General features: G+C 44.0%; 3 protein-coding genes across 3 annotated transcripts; all 3 read right to left on the bottom strand.

Moving 5' to 3' along the window:
* Positions 1-870: 870 nt before the first annotated feature.
* LOC106565644 (transmembrane protein 240) lies at positions 871-6,249 on the bottom strand. Its single transcript, XM_014132972.2, has 4 exons — positions 5,419-6,249; positions 5,027-5,133; positions 3,289-3,497; positions 871-1,911 (listed from the first exon to the last, which is right to left on the bottom strand). The coding sequence occupies exons 1-4, from the start codon at positions 5,473-5,475 to the stop codon at positions 1,757-1,759; spliced, it is 528 nt and encodes a 175-aa protein (XP_013988447.2). The 5' UTR covers positions 5,476-6,249; the 3' UTR covers positions 871-1,756.
* A 2,619-nt stretch (positions 6,250-8,868) lies between these two features.
* On the bottom strand, positions 8,869-13,410 carry ssu72 (SSU72 homolog, RNA polymerase II CTD phosphatase). Its single transcript, NM_001139654.1, is given in 5 exon segments — positions 8,869-9,773; positions 10,156-10,274; positions 10,468-10,607; positions 12,178-12,321; positions 13,158-13,410. Coding segments are annotated over 5 exon segments (585 nt in total). The 5' UTR covers positions 13,238-13,410; the 3' UTR covers positions 8,869-9,671.
* Positions 13,411-13,652: 242 nt separating this feature from the next.
* On the bottom strand, positions 13,653-16,440 carry LOC106565645 (uncharacterized). The gene has a single exon (XM_045691673.1). It carries the CDS (start codon positions 15,708-15,710, stop codon positions 14,562-14,564), a length of 1,149 nt encoding a protein of 382 aa, XP_045547629.1. The 5' UTR covers positions 15,711-16,440; the 3' UTR covers positions 13,653-14,561.
* Between the last annotated feature and the right edge of the window lie 1,025 nt (positions 16,441-17,465).

Here is a 17,465-nt window from a genome sequence, read left to right as displayed (position 1 = left end):
TACTCATGGTTCTTCAATATTGACACATTGCATATACTGTACACACCACACAGTTAGACAAGCAGGCAGCATTTCCGTCCTCTTTCCCACCCCTAATTATTTATAATTCCATTCTGTCCCATAGGCCCCCTTTCAGCACAGTTTTTACATGAAAAGTTTCTAAAATAGACACAAAGTACAATACATGACCAAAAGTATGTGGACACCTGCTTGTCGAACATCTCATTCCAAAATCATGGGCATTAATATGGAGTTGGTCCCCCCTTTGCTGCTATAACAGCATCCACTCTTCTGGGAAGGCTTTCCACTAGATGTTGGAACATTGCTGCGGGGACTTGCTTCCATTCAGCCACAAGAGCATTAGTGCGTTCGGGCACTGATGTTGGGCGATTAGGCCATGCTCGCAGTCGGCGTTCCAATTAATCCCAAAGGGGTTCGATGGGGTTGAGGTCAGGGCTCTGTGCAGGCCAGTCAAGTTCTTCAACACAGATCTTGACAAACCATTTATGTATGGACTTTGCTTTGTGCACTGGGGCATTGCCATGCTGAAACAGGAAAGGGCCTCCCCCAAACTGTTGCCACAACTTCGGAAGCACAGAATCATTGAGAATGTCATTGTATGCTGTAGTGTAAAGATTTCCCTTCACTGGAACTAAGGGGTCTAGCCCGAACCATGATAAACAGCCACAGACCATTATTCCTCCTGCACCAAACTTTACAGTTGGCACTATGCATTGGGACAGGTAGCATTCTCCTGGCATCCACCAAACCCTGATTAATCCATTGGACTGCCAGATGGTGAAGCGTGATTCATCACTAAAGACAACGCGTTTCCACTGCTCCAGAGTCCAATGGTGGCGAACTTTACACCACTCCAGCTGACGCTTGGCATTGCACATGGTGATCTTAGGCTTGTGCGCGGCTGCTCGGCCATAGAAACCCATTTCATGAAGCTCCCGACGAACAGTTATTGTGCTGACGTTGCTTCCAAAGGCAGTTTGGAACTCGGATGTGTTGCAACCGAGGAGACAGACGATTCTTATCATGTTGAAAGTAACTGAGCTCTTCAGTAAGGCCATTCTACTGCCAATGTTTGTCTATGGAGATTGTGTGTTCGATTTTATACACCTGTCAGCAACGGCTGAAATAGCCGAATCCACTAATTTGAAGTGGTGTCCACATACTTTTGTATATATAGTGTACCTCTTCCAATACACAAACCCCTGTCAAAAATAAACAACCTCGAGCAAAATAAATATTCTAATTTCAAAACTGACATCTTCAGGCAAATAAACACATTTTTCTACAAACTGACAAAACCCAAGCAAAATACTGAGTACACCCTATCCCCACTTCTAGCAAAATTGACATTCTAAAACAAAATATATATAACTATTTTCAAAAACAGACACACTCTGGCAAATTGTTTACGCCCTCCTAAATGCATTCTCATTAACTACAATCTTTTTACATAAAATATGGAGGGTGAGGAGTGCACTGTGGGGGAAGACCATGGGGTCACTTGAGAAAGTGCTCTATCCAGTGTCCATAGGAAACAGTATGGTTTGAAGGGTATATCTTGGATAGTCATTGTGTTTAGTTGCCCATGTGGCTAAAGTCTGGTTGGTTAGTTGACAGCAGGTCTCAGTCTGTCTCAGCCAGTCCATTGCTCTCAGAAGTGATGTGGAATGGGGTGGCCGTTGTTGCATGGCCTTCAGAGGTGGCGTGGGCTGGGGTGTCCAATGTGCAATGGCTCTCAGAGGTTACGAGGGCTGGGGTGTCCATTGTGGTACAGCTTCTGCTTAATGTGCACCATGTTCCCACTGGAGTCCTCCAGCTTCCTCAGGTGCACCCGTCTCCCCAGGTCTCTCAGGCTACAGAAGCGGGGAACCCATGACCAGGAGAACACATCTGGACACAGTAAAGGAAAGAAAGTAGGGGGCCGGGAAGACAGGACATAGATAACATTAAATGTGTGATTGAAAGATGAAGGATTTGTCCTCCATTTAATTTGTGTGCGAGCGTGCAGTTTGTGTATGTGTGTGTGCGTAATTGTGTGTGTGGCTCATGGGTGTGGGGTATTTATATCTGAGAATGGAGGTGTGATCCAAATTGACTCATCTAATTTAAGTCTGAGGACACCATGGGCTGAGAGACAGGGAAAAAAGAGCAGGGAAACGGAGAGCAGTGAGTGGAGAGCAGAAAGGAGAGATGGAGAGAGGATGAGACGTCTCCGCCATACTAATAACGCCCGCAGACGTTTCACAGGAGAGACAGGCGATGGGGGAGAATTAAATTACATGAATTTGATTGGTGTGATGGGAGGGAGTTGGAAATCGAGGAAGACGGGGAGAGAGAAATAGTGAATTTTAAGCGGGGGAGAGGGATTCAGGATCTGTACAGAGAGGAGAGAGAAATCCCAAGACACTGAAACATTGCAGTAGGTCTACTCTGAACTCAGTTTTAAAACTACGGACACTAAAATGAACACTGTTTGTGTGCACATGCAAGCGTGTGCTTGTGTGCAGGAGAGGAAATATCAATTTGAAAATACATGATTTTGAATCCCTATACTGTACATGACTCATTTCTGCACCTCTTTGCCAACCACCCCCATCACTTCCTACACGACAAGCAGCTCCGGGTGTGAATTATACTAATCCCACAACTGAATATAGAAATATGAAGAGAAAAATCTACACACAGGAAAAACTGTGACTAGACTAAATGGGAAGAATGTATGATGACTATATCAGTGCCAACAGTTTCATATAGAAATCTGAGGGGTAAAAAAATCCCGCTGTCATATCTAAGCCTGAAAAAAATGCTGACCTTAAATGACATATAGAAAATCAAAAGAAAAACAGCAGCGAGCTGGGGAATAGTGTGATAAAGTAGGTCGATGGCTGAGTCACACATAAATGCCATCGAACCGTAGACAGGTTTACACACTGTACTGTAGTCTCCGGAACTGAGGCTCCCACGACACTGCAGTTTTCATCAAACAAACTAATCCAAAGAGGTTTAAAAGTTGAGAGATCATACCGCTGCACCTTCAGACTATTATTCTCCTGTCCATTCCCTCACTCACCCAAAGAGCATCCTAACCCCCCCCCCCCCCACCCCATGAAAATAAATCTGTATTCCTTAGTAACTTTCTACTGCTACTGTTTTTAAAACCCAGAGCTCCTCAAGTGTTGTGTCAGCATTTTTGGACCAGCTCCCCATACAAAGTGTCTCTCTGCCTGTCAGAGGCCTCCTGTGTGGTTGTTCCTCCTGCTTACTCACCATGGTGCTGTTTGGCCCTCCAGGCCCTGAGGGCAGCGTGCAGCGCCCCGTCCAGCCACAGCAGTAGCCAGCTGAGGAGGAAGCCCAGCAGCAGCCCCAGCATCAGGTCCAGCTCCTGCTTGGTCACGCTATCACTCACAAAGTAGTTCTCTGCCGAGTCTACCAGAGACTGGTCCCCATCGTACGGGATCACATAGTGGACATGGTGCCTGAAGCCCAGAGGGAGGGGACACAGGGAGAAGAGAGTAGAAAAGAGGAGACAGGGGAGGGAGATGAGGAGACAGGAAGAGGAGAGGAGGGAACGCAGGACACAGTGGAGAGGGAAGGGAGGAAAAGGTGAGGGAGTAAAGCAAGAGAAGAGAGGAGGGACGGGAGGACAGAGGAGGGGGACAGGGTGGTAGAGTGGGGACAGGAAGAAGTAGAAAAGAAAATGAAGAAAAAGTGCATTGAGGGAGACAATTACATAAGGGAGTAATTAAATCTACCATATATAGAGTATACTGTATATTGTAAGGCTGTGTGTGGTTCCATATGCTTTGCTGTAGTGCTTTGGGTGAGTGGGATGGATGGGTTGGGTGGGTGTGCTGCTGTCAGCCCCATCACTGAGAGGCGAACAGCTGCAGCTGGAGGACAGCACAGGAAACGCATCACTAACAGCTGGCCTCGCTGCCCCATGGGAGTTGGGGTGCGGGGATGCATGTGGACCAACTCCCTCTCCTACTGGGCTGCAGGCATCGCTTCCAGTAGAGAGAAACCATAGCAGCAAGAAGAGAGTGTTGAGGTGGGCAGAAAGGTCAAGGGAGAGAGGTATGTGGCAACAAAAAAGGAGGATGTGGAGTGCACAAACAAGTGAGAGAAGTGAACCTAAGGAAGCATGTGAGAGAGTGAAAGATATTGCTATCCAGAACCCTGACAACTCATTCATATCTGGGAGGTCTCAAAATACCGCTCTCTTTTTTCCTGTCTCCAGGTCTATCTCACTCAAACACATGATGAAATTCACAAAGCTTTATTGACATACTCGCTGCTGCTCTCCTACACTGTCTAATCATCTCTCTCACACACCCAGGCCACTCACTCACTCACTCACTCACTCACTCACTCACCACATCTCACAGCTCATAGCAGGTCTGAGTGGGAGGGAGGGGGAGGTATGGCTGCCTGCAGGAGTGAGTAATGTTGTTCACAGGAAAATCAACCCACCAACATATACAGTTGTTTTCAGTAACATTAAAATGATTGAAGTTACATTTTTTATGTAAAGCCCCAAACAAATCGTTTTTCAATTTATTTAAACTGTCAGTGATGACTAAGATGTGGGCCTAAGGAGTAAACTCAAAACTTAACAGGTGACCTGTGTTTCTGTGGGAATGTTGAGCCAGAGTCCTGTCCATCATGGACAGGGGCATAGTTCAACATAGGTCCCAGCTGTTTCATACATCATTGATGTACAGACTGTAATTAGATGATGAAAGTGATAGGAGCTCAACAACATGCAGAAAACGCATTATCTCAGATGCTTTACATCACTAGTTCACCAGTGATCAAACCTCTGAGGTGAGTCAACAAAAACAGGAGAGTCAACAATGTTTGTCCTATAACAAACAACATGAAATGACGATGGACCATTGCCATAAACAGTGCACTATAAATCACCTGAAGTTTCAAAGCAATGGTTTACTCATGCTCTTGTTTTGCACAACTTTAAATTGCATGATTTTTTCTAAGTTGGTTTTACCTTCCACAGTTGCAATGGCAGACGCGGTCCTCCCCTCGTAGATGTGGTAAGATGTAGTTGTGAAAGCGGTCCAGTAGAGCGTTCATGTCCGTTAGACACGCTACTGCCTGAAAAGAACCATACAAGTAAACTGGAACAAAACAAGCTACATTCCCATAACACCATATGTTGCCCGACTTCTCAAGTAAATGACAAACAAAAATGTCAATTCTAAACATTCACTGACTCCAAATAAATAGTTTTCCATTGACAGTTTGTTTATACATTATGTAGCCTCGTGTAGCTAGGCCACGTTGATGTCTAGGTCTACTGAAATATCAATTTGACATCTTTTAAAACGTTACATTGTTACACATAAGGGAGAGCGGGAATGTGCATAACCGTGTTCTTACCATCACAAGTGAAGCCCCCAAAATCATAAAGATCATGGTGGTTGTGGCCATTTGCATCCAAACTTCCTAACAGCAGTTTCTTTCTCTCTCGCCAGAACTATCCAGTGGTACCTGGGCCAAAAAACAACACTCTGTTGGAAGTGAAGGCGCTCATGGATGCAGAATCAGTGTCAAACCACCCATCATTGCCTCGTCTATCCAATGTTCCTTTCTCCGCGACATTAGAAGATGCGGACCAGTCTCTCTTTCGCTCCCTTTTGAAAAGCACACTGTGCACTGGCGAAGATGGTTAATCGAGGTGCGTTCAATGATGAGTAGGCGTGGTGCGTTGTGAAAGCTGTAGCCTATGTCAGAAATGAGATTGTTATTAGGCAATTCCAGAGCACCGCAACACAGAAGCTGGCAGGATGAGGTCGCGATCCATGCGTTGTTGTGATGACCGCCGCCACTGCACATTGTTCCTGGTGTAACCTAGCTTATTAACCTGAACGCATCCACTAGCATTAGGCAAGGAGGTATCGATGCATGTTTTCTTCTCGTATCAAATCTTTTTCCGTGTTAGCTCCCTCTAGCAGGTGCTTGTTTACTGTCATGCTATCTATAAATGATTATAGTCCAACATATGCTACTTTGGCGCAGCTGAAAGAGAGAACGGTGCCTCCTTGTGCATTCCAGTATTTATTTAGCTGAGGCATTTTTTTATAGGCTGTTTCATTTTCCGCCCGTTTTTCGTTAGATAAATGAAGCAGTTTAGTAGCCTAGGCACGCCTATTCATATGTCAAGGTTTGAGCGTATGATAATGATGATGATAGCATGCTTCAACATTAATAAACAACGATTGAAAGAAACGGATATGTACACTTCTCTATCTCTCTCTCTCATTCTCTCTCTCTGACATTGCAGTTCAAATAATGTATGCTGCACCATTCTGTGGGGGCTAGGCTTCGTTTGTGACAAAATTACCTTTATTGCTTACGTCTATCAGGGAAAAGCAAGCAAGAGGAAGATGAATTAGGTTTGAGTGGATTGGGGCCATGGGAATGCCAGCCCGTTATCGGCCAATAGGGATTAATAGAATGTCACATATTTACATAATTTTTCTTAATGTTGTCCTGACTTTCTAACCTGCAGGAAACCCAAGTGTCACAGTGTCCTTATAAGGGTGCACACATAAGCAACATGGACAGCACCGCGACCAGCAGATGTGGATTCAGCACCACGGTCAACTCCAATATGAGCCAGATTGGACCTGTGTTGTTGATGGTGTGGCTTTGTAGACAGAAGGCCTGTATAGTGACTCTCAAAGTTCTCTGTTCTCCCCACGCATGTAAACACATTGGATTGGTTTAGCATGGGCTATGGGGAGTCCGAGTTTCCACCATATTTCGTATACCAGTCGCGTGAAATCTAAAATGTCACAGAATCGAGTTTATTAAATAGCCGATGACAAACAAAAACCCCTGGTCCTATTGTAGCTAATGTATGGCAAGGACAAGGTCATTTATCCATTTATGTCACTAGAGACGACAGAGGCAGGTTAGGATATGGGACTGTCACTTTAGTTTAACCCTAGCTTTGTCTCTGGGGAATTTCCTTTTAGCATTAACCATAAATCAGTGACCTTGCAGCCCTCCCATCCTTCCCTCTCTCAGTATGAACAAACTGCTGCATCAATCAAATCATACTCTCTGACATTATTATGTTCCATGTGCAATTCAAGGTGAGCCAGGCTACACTGTGTCCCAGCCACTCAATTGTTTCTGTGCACTGAATATAACAATTGTATTGCTTATCATTAATCAGTGAAATTGGAGTAAGATCAGGACAGAACAAAATGTTAGTTGGGCATGCTGACAATGCCATAGGTAAGTGATTAAAAAGGCCTGGTAGGGCAAAACACATTTGAAATGGTACACATAGTATCATGTTGCCATATGGACATGAGCAGATGGAAGAGGATGAAATTGATTCTCACTGCATTCTTTATGAATGCTGTCATTGGGCTATAGAACCTTGACAAGGTACATTTGTTGATTAAAATCTTCCAACTGAATGCAGAGAGGTGTACGCAGAGCATGCGCTGACCAGCTGGCAAGTGTCTTCGCTGACATTTTCAACCTATCCCTGACCAGGTCTGTAATACCAACTTGTTTTAAGCAGACCACCATAGTCCACATGCCCAAGAACACCAAGGTAACCTGCCTAAATGAATATCGCCCTGTAGCACTGTCCTGCTGTACTCCCTGTCACCCACGAAGAGCTGATGACACAACGGTGGTAGGACTGATCACTGACGACGATGAGGTAGGAGGTCAGAGACCTTGCAGTGTGGTGCCAGGACAACAACCTCTTCCTCAACGTGAGAAAGACAAAGGAGCTGATCGTGAACTACAGGAAATGGAAAGGGGAGTACTCCCCAATCCACATAGATGGGGCTGTGGTGGAGTGGGTCAAGATCATCAGTATCCACATCACTAACGAATTAACATGGTTCACACACCCACACAGTTGTGAAGAGGGCATGACAGTTGCATCACTGCTTGGTAAGGCAACTGCAAGGAACCCGACTGCAAGACACTACAGAGGGTTGTGAGTACGGCGCAGTATATCACTGGGGCAGAGCTCCCTGCCATCCAGGACCTCTATACCAGGCGGTGTCAGAGGAAGGCCCAAAAAATTGTCAAAGACTCCAGCCACCTAAGCCATAGACTGTTCTCTCTGCTACCACACAGCAAGTGCTACCAGTGCACCAAATCTGGAACCAATAGGACCCTGAACAGCTTCTACCGCCAAGCTATAAGACTGCTAAATAGCTAATCAAATGGCTACCTGAACTACCTGCATTGAACCTTTTTTTTTTATGAACTCTTGCACTGACTATGCACAACAGTGGACTCTACCCACACACACATACTTACACTGACACTACATACTCCCATACACACATAACGTGCACATCCTCACCACTTACGCTGCTGCTACAGCTCACTTTATCCCATTGCCTAGTCACTTTACCCCTATCTATATGTACATAGCTACCATAATTACCTTGTACCCCTGCACATCGACTCGGTACTGGTACTCCCTGTATATAGCCTTGTTATTTTTACTCGTTATTTACTGCGTATTTATTCCTCGTGTAAATATTTATATATTTTTGTCAATCCATAACTCTGCATTATGGAAAAGGACCTGTAAGCATTTCACTGTTATTCTACACCGGTTGCATCCTGGATCTGGGCGGCAGGTAGCCTAGCGTTTAAGCGTGTTGGGCCAGTAACCGAAAGTTTGCTGGTTTGAATCCTCGAGCCGACTAGGTGGAAAATCTATCGATGTGCCCTTGAGCAAGGCACTTAACCCTAGTTGCACTGAATAAGAGCTTCTGCTAAATGACTAAACTGCAAAGAAAAATGTGCAACACTAAAAAGAACACTCAATTATTCAAATGTTTTTCTAGACATGTTTATTCAGTCATTGGATTCATATGTACATACAGAAATATTCAGGCACTATGGACTGAGTTCTCAGCTTGCAAATAATTACAATGTTTTCATTCTTTTCAATTTACAAAAGAAAAAAATATTACTCCCTGAAAAAGGTAGCAAATCTTGTGTTTTTAAATATGAATCATACATAACAGAAATTAAGAGGGCAAAATGAGAACCTTGTAGTCTCCATTTGGTTGTTCATTATATAGCCCCCTATTTAGATTCATTCCTACAGTCACACACTGAAACACATTCATGCCTAACCAGTCTCCACTCTATCCCGTAAACACTACTACTCTCCACAATCAAGAGTAAATGTGACAAATTATAATTAAAATAAAAAATATATTCATTCTTTAAAAGGAACTCAAATCAATGTTGCTCTGCAATCCGCATCACTGTGCAACACTTGAACAAAAAAAATCCTCCTTTAGAGGTAGAGGATGTGTTTGACAAAAGGGGCTTTTCTCTTTGTGGGGAGGCGGGTCAGTGGTTTCACTATAGGATGGGGGGAGGACGTTGGGCCCACCTTGGCCCCAAGGAGGAAAGGCAGAGCAGGAGGGATGAGCCTGTCCACTTAATAGAGAAAGCAGAGAGCAACCATCCCTTCACCCTCAGCCCTGACCAACAGCAGAGATTGAGCATTGTGTATGTCTGTGTGAAAAGTCATCAGTAAGTTCATACGGAAGTGTACATGGGTCTGTGTATAAACGTGCATGTTTGGTCAGGGGGCGTATGATATTGCAGATTTGGTAGCAGAGACATCAGTAGAAGCAGACTGTGTGGAGGAAAGGCCTATTGCTCTTGTCCTCAAACTCTTGCAGCAGCTCGTCCATCTCGTTTTCCATGTCATCGGTGTGCTGGATCTGAGACGGGGAGAAGGGACAGTCTGAACACAACACCTGCTACACTGGGCAAGGCAAATGCATCAAATACAATTTAAGTCCCAGTTTAACAGAATCACAGAGACATACCACTAACTCATGCACCATTGCTGTCTCTCAACACAATCATCCTAACACCACAAAATGCTCTGTGTATGTTCTTCAATTACATGTACTGTATGTCACCAACATGTATCTAGCAGAGCTCATTCAACACTGTAGAAAAAAAGACCACTATGTACCCCAGGAGTACAGAGTCTCTGACTCCCCATTATACCATGTTCCTATAACAAAAACTGACATTCCCTATGACAAAGTAACTGTGTGATTGTAGCTGCGTAGGGTCAGGCAGACAGACACTCACACACTGACACAGCTCACAGATGAGGAAAGCCCCCAGTGTGGCCTCCTCGTGGTTGTCCTGGATGTCCACGTTGATGACGTGAACCGGCGTGAAGGTCTCCTGCTCCCGGGAGCTCAGGTCTGAGTGGGATAGTGATAGTTGATCAACATGTAGACAGAGTGGCATAGCGCTAGACTAACTTTGTAGTTATGCATGCTTTCATGGAAGTGTATTCAATATTTCAGTTGCATTTCACATGCATTAAACCCCATTTATAATAGTTCATAGCTTGACACGTGAATCCCTCCACCCTTCTGTCACCAGTCCCCTCACCCTCCAGCACTTGGTCGTAGACCCTCTCCTCACAGGTGATGACCAGGTCAAACTGGTCCTTACAGCTCTGGAAGCGTTCCGGTCGGGACTTAATCCGCTTGTTGCGGTCCAACATGTGCAGGATTCCGTTCTGCGTGTATCTGAGGTGCTGAGGGTCAAGGAACACAGCAAGACGAGGGACAACACACAAGACCTCAAACATTAAGGGATCTATGAAAATATATCAAACGTCTCAGATTGACACCAGTTAGACAACACCCTCTAGAGGCCAAAACTCATAACACATGAAAAACATTTTTGATCTTTAGAAGTTTAATAACTTGAAATAAGATCCTGTAATAACTATTGTAACTGGTATCTAATAAACTACCGGTGCAGTATTCTAGATAAACTCACCTTCCTCACCTAACAATTTTTACATTTGGAGAAAATATGTTGGGTTTAGGAAGAAAGAGGGAGATGAATAGTCAAGAAAATATTACAGAAATGTTCTCCAATCCTTGCCTGCACTGTAAGGATGGGTGTCAACTTGTACACTCCTTAAATAGGGACTTGGGAAGTGAAAGGAGCGTTATTTAGTTCCCACTAACAATTCATACATATCCCCTTTCTTTTTACAAGCATGCAGATATCTCGATTGTCCAAAAAATCTTTGGGGGTACATTTAAAACACTAGTGGGCATGCCTTCTAACACAGAACTGTCTCAAATACTTCAGTCTTACGCTGAATCCCAAATTGATTGCTAGCCCCTACCCTGCTATGCACTTCAGTAGATCTGATAGGATTTTATTGGCATCTACAATATGATAATAGCTCCAATGTTCACCTTCCTGCTTACACCTATCCAATTTATTCAGATCCCAAGTGTAGCAGTAGGAGTCCATTTAAGGTTGGACCATGTGGGCTCCAGAGTTGTTATATGAATTGATGCCTTTTCAAAGATAAGAACTTGGCTTCAATGGCAAATTTATTTTTATGAGGAGTGTGGTTGAGAACCCTGTAGTGGAAGGAAGGGGTCCAATTATTTACATGTGGAAGCATATACTAACACAGAAGGAATGAATGTTCACATTCAAAAGTAGTGTCCTTGCCAATTTACAACACAAGATTTAAATTAAACAGACTACTAGTTGGGTCAAATACATATAGTGCGCAACAAACCAGCATTTCTGTTTTGTTTATAGTCTACATCCTGGTCCTGATATGGAAAGACTGAGATATATTCCCTAGACCTTCTGGTTTCTGGGCCCAGAAACAACCTACCTGGCTATAGAGGATAAATGGATACTTCTTTACATGAACCTGTCAAAAGTGAAATCTTTCATGCACCCCACTCATTAGAAAAAGCAATGTGACAGCATGTGAAATCTCACAAATAGATGTGAGGACATGCCTGAGTGCCAGTCTGTATGTGCCATCATGCAAACTCCATGTCATTCACTGTCATGCCAATGTTTGGCTCGACAAGTGCAGCAACGGTGTTTGCAAGAACACAAACAGATCTGGGATCAGGTTAGTGAAGGCCATCCTTTACTACAAAATCATAAACTTTAACATGCACCTCCATGTTCAGTGACCCGCATGTTTTCATACATATAATTTGGTATATTTCCAGTGAATATTAAGAGAATAACTCACTGAAGAAAGGAAACATGGAAGAGATAGGGCTGTGTTTAAGGTGTGTGTGAATGCAAGTGTGCAGGGGATACAGCTCCTTGTCCTTGCGGACCAGGTCGTTGTACATCTGTTCATAAGTAGTTTTGAAGTCATACACATTGGGCTTGTCCGGTGCTGGCCCAGGTAGCTTCACATGGGATCCTGTCCCAAAAGAGCGTACGTCAAAGCCACGCTTACTGTAGAGACGGAAAGAAATAGAGAATGAAACGGGAAATTATGGTTACTTTCAGACCAGTACATACAATGCAAAAAGTATACAGACCACAGCATGGGAAATGCGTGGATGTCATCATCAATGAAGTTCTCATCATAAGAGCCATATTGCAGGAATCTTCTGTAATTCCCCAATAGGCTCTCCTTACCTTTCTTTCCATCAGTTTTTTTTACTCAGTGAAATGACAAATTAGTCGTAAGATGTATTATTTTAGTGTTACCCTGCCTAAAATGTTGATTCATTTTGAGGCTGTTGGGTGACAATTGCGTTATGATCCTTTCATGGAATAATCCAGAACATGAAAGTAAGTTGTAGGCGATGCAGGTCTAACTATTTGTATACATTTTTTTCTAATCATATTTTTACAATTTCAGGTAGTTGACCGATTCGTTGCCTACCTAGCACTAGCCAGTTTGTTCTAGTTACTTCCAGCTAGTGACTGACGGCTATGCCGACAGTCACTGCACTGAGTTAAAAATGCCCTACTTCCGGTAGTCGTAACACCGGCGAGGAAAAATACATTTACTTTTTCTCCATGTGTGACACTCGTAATTAGTTGAGCTTCATAAAGACCTAGAAGTATACGTCTCAGTCTTGTAAAATATGGAAGTTAGCCATATTAGTGTAATAAAATGCGTCGACCCTTCGTTTGTCGTAAAAAGACTACGGTCGGCGTAGCAAGCCTGCATTGTTGTGTGGAGGGTGAGCTCTCAACCAAGTAAAAAAAAACAGGCCGCTGAAAATCAAAAGTTGCGGCTTCGTGACATGTCGTCGTAGTTTGTCTTCCAGTAATGTTACCTGAGGATGTTGTGCGCTTCCATGCTGCGGTTCTGGTTGCTCGAGCACACCACCGCCACGCGCAGCGGGTGGCTCGGCATTGCGAATGCTATTTTTCTGAAAGAACTAGCAATCGAATGTTAAGAAAGTACAACTTGTTTAAACGTGGTACAAATGTAGCTATTACAAAAGGACTGCAGGGAAAACCTTCGTTTTAACTAACCAACCAAATACAACAGGGTATATATAAATGAGTCAAAGCGATCTGACAACCTTCTTTCTGTGAGCCTGTTAAAATGGCGACGGGGAGTTTTAACCACAAGGTTTTACAGCTGATGTCATATGGGGGCAGGGCTTCACACCAAAGCCATTTATGGTGCATCCATCCATTGTGCATGCATGACGTCATCCAAACATAAACTTCTCCGGTCTGACCCGATCAAGCCCCGAGGATGCTGGAAAACAGGCTGCAACTGTGCCACATGTATCCGTTATTAATTGCACACAGTCTAGGCATAACCATCTATATTTTATTTGTACAATGGATGGATGGACGGATAGATACAAATATTAATAATATTTTTCTGTACACGGGTACACATACACACATATTCGGTGTGTTTTATTGATTCCACAGGGCCTCCTAAAGTAGAGGTTTGGCACAGTATTTGGCAGACTGCAGAGCAGACCAGCCTGTTAAAGGTCAATGACATACATAGCTCTCTACAGCCATGACAAGATATGGCGAATAGGAATCATTCTTGGCTGCCTGGGGGTTAATTGTTGACATTAATTAAATGAATCCTCTCTGAGGTAAAAATGAAAAAAGCACGAATTAAATTACCTACTGTGCTTGCACTTATTATTTGCCACTTAACAGAGGTAATCATAACCAATATATAACTGGGCTCCAAAAAAATTGAGAAATCTTTATAAATACTGGTTTATACTGGTTGGCACACATTTTTTTTCTCCTCTGCTCAACTATAGACAATGTTTCACTCTTAGGTAGGCCTACCGACTACCATCTTACTATCTCTAATACAGCACACATTGATTTCTAGCAGAAAGGCTGAGATAAATACACATGAGAGAAAAATATGCACACAAAAACAGAGATGTAATTATCTGAGCCCTATCATTTGAAAAGTATTTAATAGTATTTGAAAGTGTGGTGGTTTGTTCTGAGGCTTAGTTCATCATTCTTCCACAAGCTTGCACATCGGTATGATGTATTTTAGTCGTGTGTAAGGTGCGATGCCCTGAATCTGTGTGAGATTTCTATTATGTGTGTGTGGTTGTTCAATCACAGTATGTTACATACATGTGTTTTTAGTGTATGGATTTAGATGTGGGAGTAAAAGAAATTAGTGTGATATTGCTTAACAAGAATACAAGTGTGTGTGTGTGCGTGCGTGAGTGACATTAGTGGCGAGAGTGTGTGTGGTATGTGGAGTGTGAGTGCTGTGTCGTGGGGCTCATGATGTTCTCAGTGATGTACGCCACCAACAGGCAGATGATGACCAGCATCACACAGATGGCTCCTCCCACTGTTGTCATGGCGATCACAATGTCCTGCATGCCCAAGGGTGAGACGGTGAACTCCACGCAGTCTCCCAGGTCCTGTCTTTGGCCTGCTCCTCCTGAGTGGGGCAGTGGGGTCAGGGTGGAGGCCAGCGGATGTAGGCAGATGCGGTAGGGGATGTTCTCATGGAGCTCAGTCAGCAGGAAGTCCCTGCAACCGGAGCCAAGATGAAGACCAGCGCACTCAAACTGGGTGTAGCTCCCATTCCACCAGCAGCTCAGCGCAAACCCACCTCTTCTGACCCGTCGTCCACTGAATACCCTCTTTGGTGAGGCAGTCAAAATCCTGCTCTCTTCCCCAAGCCCTGTCCTAGGGGCCCCTTTCTGTCCCTCTACAATTGTTCCTCTAGTCTTAGTCTCTTGTTTATCTAGGTCATGTCTAGCTGTGTTTCCTTTGGTTGTCCCTTGAGCCTCTTCCCTCAGACCTTCGTATGTCCACTGTAGCAGCACGCTACCGTTGGTCAGAACGTTGGCCACCAGGGACCCTCCTGGAGATGGAACAGTCCGGCAGTCTCCATGATGACACCTGAACCCCTGCTGTGTGTGTCGAAAACACAACCGCCCCCCGATTCCCCCCTCTGTTACCCGGTAGGCACATATTGGTGCCACTTCTCCCTCCATGGCCATGACCCACCTTGTTCCACCTTGCACATGGTCTGGCCAGCCAGATATCACAGTGGTTCCTGTATTGCCTCTGCTGGTGTTGATGGATGAAGTGCCATTCCTATGGCTGAGGTCCCCCTCCAGCTTTGGTGTGCTCATAGTTTGATTCTTACTGAAATAATCAATACCGTAGTTATGGTGTTGGCCAGAGTTTGGGGAGACACCCACGTCCTTCTCGCTTCCCTCGTCTGATGAAGATGCTGACGATGATGGTGATTGCCCATCGCGGCCGCCTCGTGTCTGGTTGGAAACTGCGATTGTTGCGCGGCACAAACAGAGAAGCACTGCCGAGAAGGCGACCAGGGACAGCCGCGGTTGGCCTCTCATGTCTTCCCGTCTTACAGGTTCACTCTCACTGTATTTAGTGAAAATTGATAGTGGACTGCGCCGTTACTGTCAGCGGAGATCCGAGGCGAGAAAGAGAGGTACGGGGGCAGGTGCCTTCCATAACAGTCGTAAACCACCAATGCGGTGTAGCCTCTCCCCGGTGCAGAGCACGAAAACAATCTGCAACAAAAGCGAACAGTAACAATCATATACCTAGTTGGATGATTGATAGTTTGCAATCCACACTATTAGAGAATGAGCCAGACTGCTATCACTTGGATACGCATGCTTGATCTGTTTATCCATACACAAATGTTGGTTATGCACACAACTAAACCAACCAATAAATAGGTCACATCGCTTATTACAATTGTTCATGTAACGGAAATCAATGTAAGATGCATTTTGGCTATTTGAGAAAATAACTTCCATGTCTGGGTTTTCGAGAACGAGGACCGCGGCAGTTATCTTTTTAATCCCATTTGGCCCAGTCTTGTCCTCCAGTCAGGCTTTCTTTGATGGTTGTTGTGAGGAAGTGTGTGTTTGTGTGTGTCTGTCAGAATGTTTGTAGCCTAGTCATCAACAATCAATTACATCATGAGTCATCATTTCAAATCCCCACTCCAATATTAATTTCCCTGCCACCATTTCCGTTACTTTTTTGTGCCTTTCCATCCTTCCTTCCACTCTCCTCTTCCCCACATTTGGTGTTAGGCTGTAGTCTTCAAGGCTGATGTGTGTAGCCTTTTGTCTATGCTATCAAGTCAGGCAGTTTATTGGAAATGCATTACAGGACATTGTTTTGTGCATGTTTATCCTGTAATACAAATGTCATATTTTCAGGAAAAAAATTTATTGTAGAAGACTATGAAACTTGCAGCAATTAACTCTGGTAACAGTTTATAACACATTAATGAGATACATTTATGTTACGCTAACTGACATTTGGATATCGTCAGCGGTCACCCAGGGCTGTTGTTGGTTTTGATGTGATGCTATTTCCAAACCTACAGCGTCCTCAAGTGGCGATAATTGATAATAGGTCTATAACGTTCTACAATATTCTGGCGCTAGTTAAACGGCAGACCTTGTAGAGAGCTAGGTTTCTTTTGCACACACTCAAACACTTCTGAAGATTTTTGCTGAAACATCCATTTCTGGTTAGTTGTACAACCTCTTTATAACCTCTTTAAAATAGTATCATCGTTAGAACGATCAGATAATAGGAAAACCAGAGCTAGATTACAACAATCTAAATACACATTGATTGCTGTGTTGATGAGTAAGTAGCCTAATCATCATATGGGTAATACAACTCCAAGTCTAACACCTACTGGCAGATATAATGGTCACAAAAAGCTTCATATATGTGAAGATCTTGAATATAAGAGCATTTCATTTTAATTTCTGATCAATTCGACTTAGCAGTTCACTGACAAGGTTATTGGAGGTAATGATTATATTTCCATTCCCAAAAGGAAACAATAGGCAAGCTAGTAGGGCCAAGGGAGAGGACAGGAACAGTGTGATTAATGAATAATACTGCAGCATCAGTGGATGGGATGGTTTTAATAAGACCCCTGGGAAGCCCCTGGGGTATGCTGGGTAAATTAGTCTGATGATGCCTCTCTACATCTGAGCAATGGGAGCTAACGATGAGGGGGTAGAGACACTCATGGGATGGGGCACGAACAAAGGGATCATAACATATCACACAAACATCTAAATATACATGTATGGCCCAACAGATATCTG

Source organism: Salmo salar, chromosome ssa12, assembly GCF_905237065.1.
Source record: "Salmo salar chromosome ssa12, Ssal_v3.1, whole genome shotgun sequence".
NCBI classification, from domain to species: Eukaryota; Metazoa; Chordata; class Actinopteri; order Salmoniformes; family Salmonidae; genus Salmo; species Salmo salar.
This window is presented reverse-complemented; position numbering and strand designations above follow the sequence as displayed.

What these genes read in the sequence shown, in the direction of transcription:
- LOC106565644 (XM_014132972.2), bottom strand. Translation starts at nt 5,475, where the DNA reads ATGCAAATGGCCACAACCACCATGATCTTTATGATTTTGGGGGCTTCA. An exon ending in TGCCATTGCAACTGTGGAAG is followed by an intron (nt 3,498 to 5,026) that starts GTAAAACCAACT and finishes TCTGGGCTTCAG; the next exon opens with GCACCATGTCCACTATGTGA. An exon ending in GAGGGCCAAACAGCACCATG is followed by an intron (nt 1,912 to 3,288) that starts GTGAGTAAGCAG and finishes TACTGTGTCCAG; the next exon opens with ATGTGTTCTCCTGGTCATGG.
- LOC106565645 (XM_045691673.1), bottom strand. Translation starts at nt 15,710, where the DNA reads ATGAGAGGCCAACCGCGGCTGTCCCTGGTCGCCTTCTCGGCAGTGCTT.